Genomic DNA, 8942 nt, shown 5'->3' with positions numbered 1-8942 from the left:
ACAGAAAACAGAAACATTAACATCAAGACATAGGTACAGTACTATAAACATTGTCAAGACAGACCAACAAAGATGATAAAGATCCCATTTAGTAGAGAGGCTACTCTTTCGGAGACGTGTAAGCATATTAGAAGGGTACACTCTTTCATCATATTAGGTCAAAAGCACCCAGCTTGCACATTTCCTAGATGTCAGTGCGATATACCTAAACACCCCAGTAGGCAGGCTGATGTTTAAACTGTCAGTGTAATCACATATCATCAGTTGAGGTAGGAGATTCACATGTTTAATGAGTCAGGAACAGAGCTGCTTTGCCTTGTCATTAGCAGCTGATGTGACATAAAGTCAGTGATAAACAGGGCTCTGGCGATTGATCGAAGGAGAGAGTGATACCTATAGCAAGAGAATCCGTGCAATATCAACAGATGTGATGCCAGAGTGGGCATTAAAATGTGGCCAGTAGATGGCACAATACGTAACTTCTTGTGTGGCTGTTTCACTATTAGGCTCACTGCCTTTATGTTTCTGTTCATGGATAAATCAGGAAACTTAGACATAACAAAATAAACAGTACAAATATGTTTTTTAAACTGGAACTGTTTATTGCATCAAAATAATACATCTGTGGGGAATATCCCCAGTAATTCACAGGTTATAGACTTGTAACTCATACACCAATAGGGGGTGTATCAGTTAGGAGGCCTCTTTATAACACCCTAGCTTGAGTCATAATGTTCTGAGCTACATGATTTTGCCCAATATCCATCTTATCAATGTGACCTAATATAACTGAGCCAAGCTATTTTGTTTTATCACACTGAACATCATTTCATTTAGTACCCCACCACTTTAGACTTTATTGGGTGTTAATGAATTTAATCAAACTCACTGACCTTTTTATACATTTATAGATTTTTTTTCATGACACATTACATTTCAACAACAGGGTGATATCACATGGAGAGAAATCGGGAGTCAAATGATATCTGACATAGCTCTGTATTATGTGGGTTATTACTCCACCCGGGTAATGTTTGTACTTTCAGTCTGGTTTTAGAGGGACATCTATGTATCTCTGCTTCAACTATATGAAAAAAGTCAACTCTTCCTTGTACCGATGTGCCATGTTAAGACCAGGTAGTAGAAACAGAAAGAGATACAGATACTTGTATTGCTGTAGGCCACATGGCATTGGTTGATATTCTATGACCCTTATTTCTATGTATGACCCCCATACGTTTTGGGGGGGTTCAGGTACGGGGTGTGTCTGAGCTGGGCTGCTGGATGGGGACTATTGAATGCTGAAATAGAGGCTGGAGGAAGAGACCCAGGGTTCCAGTCACACACACTATTATAAAGATCCACAGGAACATACGGTCCACCACCATTGCCACATACTTCCAGTCCTCGATCACCTGGGACCACAGAAAACAAGGTATGGTCACATTACTGTCATGGTCATACAGTAACACCTGCGGCATGCAGAAATTGGGTATGGAGTACAATATGTGATTGATGAGTTTAAAAGTGATGCAAATGTAATATAAGATGAAGAAACAAAGAGAAAGCACCAGTGTAAATATTACTGAGCCAGACCTTGTAGCAGCTACTGACCCTTTCACCCCTCTCCTCTGCTGTCCTCGGCAGTTTTTGAAGGTGGACATTTTTCAAGCCTGGTCACCTCACTTTTACATTGATTTACTTATGAAAACAATCTATTACAACAGTCTGGGTTATTTTACTGGATTGTATTCTCAACTACCCCACATCCCAGTATTCTTCATTCCTGGTCTTTGAGGACCACAGCGTGTGCAGGCTTTTGTCCTAGCCCAGCACTTACACAACTGGTCCAGCTGATCAAGGTCATGATCATTAGTGGAGCCAGGTGTTAAAAGTACTAAGCTGTACACACTACGTCTCTCCAGGACCAAGGATAAAAAACACTGCTTTGAGTCCTAACTCCAGCTCATTTCACAACACTAACCCCACTGACATGGTCATGGTTCACTTACATTCTGGTTATCATCGTCCCCCATCATGTGATCAGCCACGAAGCGGACCCCGTCCACTGCCTCCTGAACATCTCCCCCCCAGTCTGGGCTGCCTCTCTGGCGGAGGTCCTGGGAGGAGGGGAAGCTGTTGGGCAGGAACTCGGTGGAGCGGGCCTCCCCCTTCCTGAAGGTGTGGGTGTACCCCAGCGGAGCTGTGACTTTGTTGTAAAAGTGTCCCGGGGAGGAGAAGGCCGAGGCAGAGGAGGAAGACATGGCGGCAGCGGTGGCTGTTTTGGACATGGCGGTGGCAGGGTAGCCTAGGTCCGCCAGGATGGATCTGCGAGCTCGGAGTTGTCTCTGCTGGCGTAGCCGCTGGCGGGCAGAGTTATTCTTCGGGCGTCTCATGAAGAGCAGATGGGGCAGCTTGTTGAGGAACACTACCTTGACCCAGGAGGGCATGGTGTGTGTGCTGGGGGAGCGGTGGTGCACGTTGAGAACACACACACTGGTGATGATGGAGAAGGTCACCAGCACCATGGTGAACATCAGGTACTTCCCGATCAGAGGCACGTCCAGCGAGGTGGGAGGGACGATCTTGGAGATCAGGAGGAGGAACACAGTGAGGGCCAGGAGGACTGAGATACACAGAGTCATCTTCTCCCCACAGTCAGACGGCAGGTAGAAGACCAGGATGGCCAGAGAGGTGATGAGGACACAGGGGATGATTAGGTTGATGGTGTAGAACAGCGGCTTCCTCTTGATGATGAAGTCATAGGTGAGGTCCACGTAGGTAGGATCCAGAGGGTTAACCGTTCGCCTGCCCGGCAGGGCCAAGATGTCCCATTCCCCACTGGGAGTGAAGTCGTCCATGCTGGCCACCCCTGACTTCAGGACCAAATCGAGCTCGGTGTGGTCATAGGTCCATGACCGGAACTTGAGCGTGCAGTTCTGCTGGTCAAAGGGGAAGTGCTTGACCTCGATCTTGCAGGCACTCTTATAGATGGCCGGAGGGAGCCAGAAGATGCTGCCGTTGAACTGGACAATGGCATTGGTGAAGACTGTTACCTCATAGGTTCCATCCGCACTATGGAGATAGTGATGAGGGAGGTAGGGGGAGAGGACTCCATTACAGAAACTTATTATGTCTTTATGAGAAAATGTATTACAATCACAAGTTAGATTTTCATGATCCGTAAATTACATGAGAAAATGTGTTCATCATTTGGAAAATGTATCTGGACAATGAATAATGCTTACTTACTTGTTATAGAGCACAATATCAGGTAGCCAGATGTGTCTGGAAGGAATACGTAGCTTGTCAATGCCATCATATTGAGAAGGGTCCCATGATAGCCTGTAGTCATCCCAGTGCTGGAGAGACAGGGGGTTACATATTTAACATTTTAGTCATTTAGCAGAGCGACTTAGACGAGCAATTAGGGTTAAGTGCGTTGTTCAAGGACACATAGAGAGAAGTTTCACCTAGTCAGCTCGGGGATTCGAACCAGCGACCTTTCGGTTACTGGCCCAACGCTCTTAAATGATTGGCTACCCTCACTGTTCTGACTGTTGCACTCAGTCACATAAGGACTCTCCCCCAACACCAGATCATTCCCAATTACACACTTAATTATCATTGAAATGAAAAGTGGTGAATGGTGTGGGCACAATTATCAGTCTGTTCTGTTCCGGATTGTCTGAGTCAGAGGCATGGTTCTGCTTTAATTCAGGTTCAGTGACAAGGACACTGGAGCTGGAGACGGACGAGAGGACAGACTGAGTAATGAATGATTAATAGGATAGGACCATAATCTTCACGCTTACCTGTGTGAGCCAAACATTCGTGGTCATAATCTGCTCTCTCTCATTCTGGAAAGGAAAATGACATTGTTAGCTTCATTTAAAAACAGACTATTTACTATACGATACACAAAGCACGTTTAATGACAAAACTCAGACACACGTACAGACTCCAGCACACATGCATTCCTCTAGTGCACATGCTTGGTTTAGAAGAGAGTAAAAGTGAGAAATGTGTTTCCACGCTGAATAAATTCCCTGCACATGGGGTCAATTATTAAGATAAATGACACCCTCGCCTGGAACACATCTGCCATCTGAGCGCCGTTGGACCTGTTGATAAATCCACAGAGCGCTTGCATCAACTCTGAACAGCAAGTAAAACGAACACCCCTACAAAGGAGTAGGCAGCAGAGTGGGCAAACCTCCAATGTACGCAGCAGCACAATGCTTTAAAACAAATATATCACACTTCTCATACCATTACACTTTACAGGACATTCAAATTTCAATTACCAAAGAAGAGGAGGACAATAAGAGGCCATAAACAGAGGATGTATGTGTCCTGCTGTTATTCTCTGGGCCATGCCAGGGCTGAAAGGAAGGGAGGGACCCTGTAAATCAGTGTGGAACTCCAACGTCCTCTCCTGCGGCAGCTTTACAGCTCCTTCTAACGCAATGTGCTGAAGTTTCAATCTGGACATGACAGAGAGCATAGCCCTGCCAGATCCATCCTATACCCATGCTGTCATTAGGGCCAGGGCCTTTCTGTAGAATTTGTGTAAGTAATTAACATGGTTGCCACTGGCTCCTCTGAGCTCTGCTCTCATTTTCTGTTTTCTCATCTCTGCTCTCTCCTCTCCCTCTGTGGTCTCACTCATCTGCCCCATCTCTCCTCCGCCTCAGGGCATCTAACTGGCTCTAGGGAATGGCTATCATGAGACTCACCACACTGATGAGTTGGGCCAGGGACACCTGTAGTTTGACAGTGACCCGCTCTGTCCTGTTCACAGCTGGGCGGATCAGCTTGTTGTAGCGATCCTTTCCCAGCAGACAGTTCATCAGACGCTCCTCTGAGTCCGCACAACTGCCACCTATGGATAGAGTCAACAGTGATTTGGAGATAGTTACGGGAAATAGTCACAGTTGTTACCTTTATTGCAATTGTGTTATAACAATGACAAAACTAGATTACTGTGCGATAAAAAAAAGACCCACTGGCTGTATCTGTTGTGTTTAGTCACTGGTTTTATAGCTGGACTGTCACGCCTGTCTTTTTATGTTGTTTCATGGAGCATGTTTTATAGCCCAGTGTGGACTGGATGAAAACTGTGTTGCTGACTCTGCAGTGTTTCAGTCTTTCAGCTCCCCAACCCAGGACAAAGAGGAGCAGAACAAAACACCTAGTGTGACACTTCCTGGTTCTTATACCCTTGTACCTGGAGGTGTTTAATAGCACTCCAAACAAACTGCATACTAAAGTGTGAGACAGACTCCCACAGGGGAGAATGCATGTCTGATAGGGCTTGGGCTTTGTTAAATATATAGTAAAAAAATATATGAGGGACTTGGAGCTATCTGCATAATAATTAACATCCGGGATATGGGAGGGGAGATGTTTCTGCAGAGTGTTAAAGTTCACAGCCATGAATACCATCACATGAACCAAACCAGCACACCCTCTGCTCCTTGATAAACAACGCGCAAGTCAGTTTACCCCCCCCCCCCCCCCCCCCCCCCGAGGGAGGAAGGACAGGGAGGCGTAGATGATAAAACGCTCTCTCTTCCACCAACAACCCCCTCTTCCCCCACCAGCCCTCCTCTATAGTGAGTAATGCTCTGTCATACAGTAGCAGTGAGTAGTTGAGTAGCCCAGTCAGGATAAATTATTTTGGAGAAAAATGCTTAGTTAAATGGTGCATGCCCTGGAGTAATCTTTACAATAGCTGCTAAGACTGTTGCACTGAAAAATATTAATTTGTAGATTCATGATTTGGTATTTGGTATTTTATTAGGATCCCCATTAGCTGTTGCGATAGCAGCAGCTACTCTTCCTGGGGTCCACACAAAACATGAAACATGAAATAATACTGAACATTAATAGACAAGAACAGCTAAAGGACAGAACTACATACATTTAAAATGTTACATAGCCTACATTTCAGTATATACAAACAATATCTAGCTCAAATAGGGGAGAGGCGTTGTTGTTTTTTTAAACCAAATTTGCTGTTTACTTGAGCAATCTTTGATGGAAGGGAGTTCCATGCAATAATGGCTCTATATAATACTGTACATTTTCTTACATTTGTTCTGGATTTGGGGACTGTGAAAAGGCCCCTGGTGGCATGTCTGGTGGGGTAAGTGTGTGTGTGTCAGTGCTGTGTGTAAATTGACTATGCAAACAATTTGGAATTTTCAATAAATTGTTTCTTATAAAAACTTGAAGTGATGCAGTCTGACTCTCCTCTACTTTTAGCCAAGGGAGACTGGCATGCATAGTATTGATTCACATTTATGGATAATGGTAGCTAAAAATAAGATACATGTTTTGACTATAGATCTCTTCCCAATAGTGTATTATCAGACAGGCCCATGTGCCAGTTTGTGCCAGGCAATTACCACAAATCCTAATTATCGAGGTATAGCTTCATGTAGAGTTGAGAGTTGAGAGTGTCCAACAGGACTCCCTCATAGACTGGTGCATGTTTCCATGGCTCCCCTATCATCAGTCACTTGGCTGGACTCCCATCAAACACAATGGGTCCTCTACAAGACAGATGGCATGTTGTCAAAGCCCTGGGAGGCTGCTGTCAAACATCCACACTCTTTACCCAGAGGTGAAGGGCACTGGCCAGTGGGAGAGCAGGCAATTCAAACTAGTAATCACTACCTGCTGAGAAGGGCTATTACACACTCTGTGTGTGTGTGTGTGTGTGTGTGTGTGTGTGTGTGTGTGTGTGTGTGTGTGTGTGTGTGTGTGTGTGTGTGTATCAACTGGGTCTTGAAAGGGGAGACAGGCTATAGGGAGGTCAGAGACCTGGCAGTGTGGTGCCAGGAGAACAACCTCTCCCTCAATGTGAGCAAGACAAAGGAGCTGATCGTGGACTACAGGAAAAGGAGGGCCGAACAGGCCCCCATTAACATCGATGGGGCTGTAGTGGAGCGGGTCGAGAGTTTCAAGTTCCTTAGTGTCCACATCACCAACTATCATGCTCCAAACACACCAAGACAGTCGTGAAGAGGGCACGACACCACCTTTTCCCCCTCAGGAGACTGAAAAGATTTGGCATGGGTCCTCAGATCCTCAAAAAGTTCTACAGCTGCACCATCGAGAGCATCCTGACCGGTTGCATCACCGCCTGGTATGGTAACTGCTCGGCATCTGACCGTAAGGCGCTACAGAGGGTAGTGCATATGGCCCAGTACATCACTGGGGCCAAGATTCCTGCCATCCAAGACCTATACACTAAGGGGTGTCAGAGGAAGGCCCAAAACTTATCAAAGACTCCAGTCACCCAAGTCATAGACTGTTCTCTCTGCTAACACATGGCAAGTGGTACCGGAGCGCCAAGTCTAGGTCCAAAATGCTCCTTAACAACCAAGCCATAAGACTGCTGAACAATTAATCAAATGGCTATTTACATTGACACTGTTTATTATCTATGCATAGTCACTTTATCCCTACCTACTTGTTCAAATTACCTTGACTAACTTGTACCCCCGCACATTGACTCGGTACCGGTACCCCCTGTATATAGCCTCATTATTGTTATGTCATTTTCTTGTGTTACTTTCTTTTTTTTTTTTCTTAACTCCATTTCTTGAACTGCTTTGTTGTTTAAGGGCTTGTAAGTAAGCATTTCACGGTAAGGTGTTGTACACCTGTTGTATTCGGCGCATGTGACAAATAACATTTGATTTGATTTGAATGTGCATGCCTTTTAATGGCAACACTTTAAAAGTGTGGCATTGACATTATGTTGATTGGCAGCAGAGGGCAGCGGTGTTAATACAGTGACTGAATCGGCAACGGTTGACTTTTAAAAAGGTCACTCTGCTCTATGCTTCAAAATACTGCATTCTCAAAAATTGCATCCATGACGAAATTGGGAGGTGCATAATAACCCTGTCTTTTGACCCAATAGAAACAGCAGGCAAAAAACATCCTGTCATCTGGATTTCAGTAAAGGCCCTCAAGACATGCCAGAGGTCCTACTGATTACAGAACACTGTGGCATTTATCTGTATGGTTAGAATATTACTGCCAGGTTCTCCATGCTGAGCACAGACAGACTATGTAGCCTGGTCACCAGCCAGGTCTGTGTGCTTTAGCCAGTTCCCCTGGCTTTATTTTCAGGCCATACATGTTATGACAACGTACCAACAAGACAGAGTGGACAAGTAAAAAGATACACATAGCATCTATCCCAGCTGTCAAATATGCTTGCAAGAAGGTGCTGTAAGGGCCTCCCGGGTGGCGCAGTGGTCTAGGTACCACCAGACACTCTGGGTTTGCGCCCAGGCTCTGTCGCAGCCGGCCGCGACCGGGAGGTCCGTGGGGCGACGCACAATTGGCCTAGCGTCGTCCGGGTTAGGGAGGGTTTGGCCGGTAGGGATATCCTTGTCTCATCGCGCACTAGCGACTCCTGTGGCGGGCCAGGTGCAGTGCGCGCTAACCTGGCCGCCAGGTGCACGGTGTTTCCTCCGACACATTGGTGCGGCTGGCTTCCGGGTTGGATGCGCGCTGTGTTAAGAAGCAGTGCGGCTTGGTTGGGTTGTGTTTCGGAGGACGCATGGCTTTCGACCTTCGTCTCTCCTGAGCCCGTACGGGAGTTGTAGCGATGAGACAAGATAGTAACTACTAACAATTGGATACCACGAAATTGGGGGTAAAAAAAAAATTCTAAGAAGGAAAAAAAAGAAAGAAAAAAGAAGAAGGTGCTGTAAATGGCCAGTGTACTGTATAGGCAAAGTGTGATGTGTGATATATGATCCTTTACTCTCCCAGTGACTTCCCTCTCTTCCTGAGCTCCTTCATCAGTGTTATTGTGGTTGTCATGCCCATTTGTTGGAAACCTTTTAACCAAACTCCTCCTCCAACCACAGCACAGTGAATACACACAACATGTTTTCTATGATAATACCCAG

General features: G+C 45.7%; 1 protein-coding gene across 1 annotated transcript; it reads right to left on the bottom strand.

Annotated features, from left to right (window-relative positions):
- Positions 1–1250: 1250 nt before the first annotated feature.
- Positions 1251–4877, bottom strand: LOC120025043 (neuronal acetylcholine receptor subunit beta-4-like). The gene is made up of 5 exons (XM_038969482.1): positions 4740–4877; positions 3816–3860; positions 3253–3362; positions 2013–3075; positions 1251–1415 (listed from the first exon to the last, which is right to left on the bottom strand). The coding sequence occupies exons 1-5, from the start codon at positions 4851–4853 to the stop codon at positions 1251–1253; spliced, it is 1497 nt and encodes a 498-aa protein (XP_038825410.1). The 5' UTR covers positions 4854–4877.
- Positions 4878–8942: the final 4065 nt, after the last annotated feature.

Source organism: Salvelinus namaycush, chromosome 30 (genome assembly GCF_016432855.1).
Source record: "Salvelinus namaycush isolate Seneca chromosome 30, SaNama_1.0, whole genome shotgun sequence".
Taxonomy (NCBI): domain Eukaryota; kingdom Metazoa; phylum Chordata; class Actinopteri; order Salmoniformes; family Salmonidae; genus Salvelinus; species Salvelinus namaycush.
The sequence above is the reverse complement of the archived record's forward strand: the minus strand, read 5'-3'. Positions and strand labels throughout refer to the sequence as shown.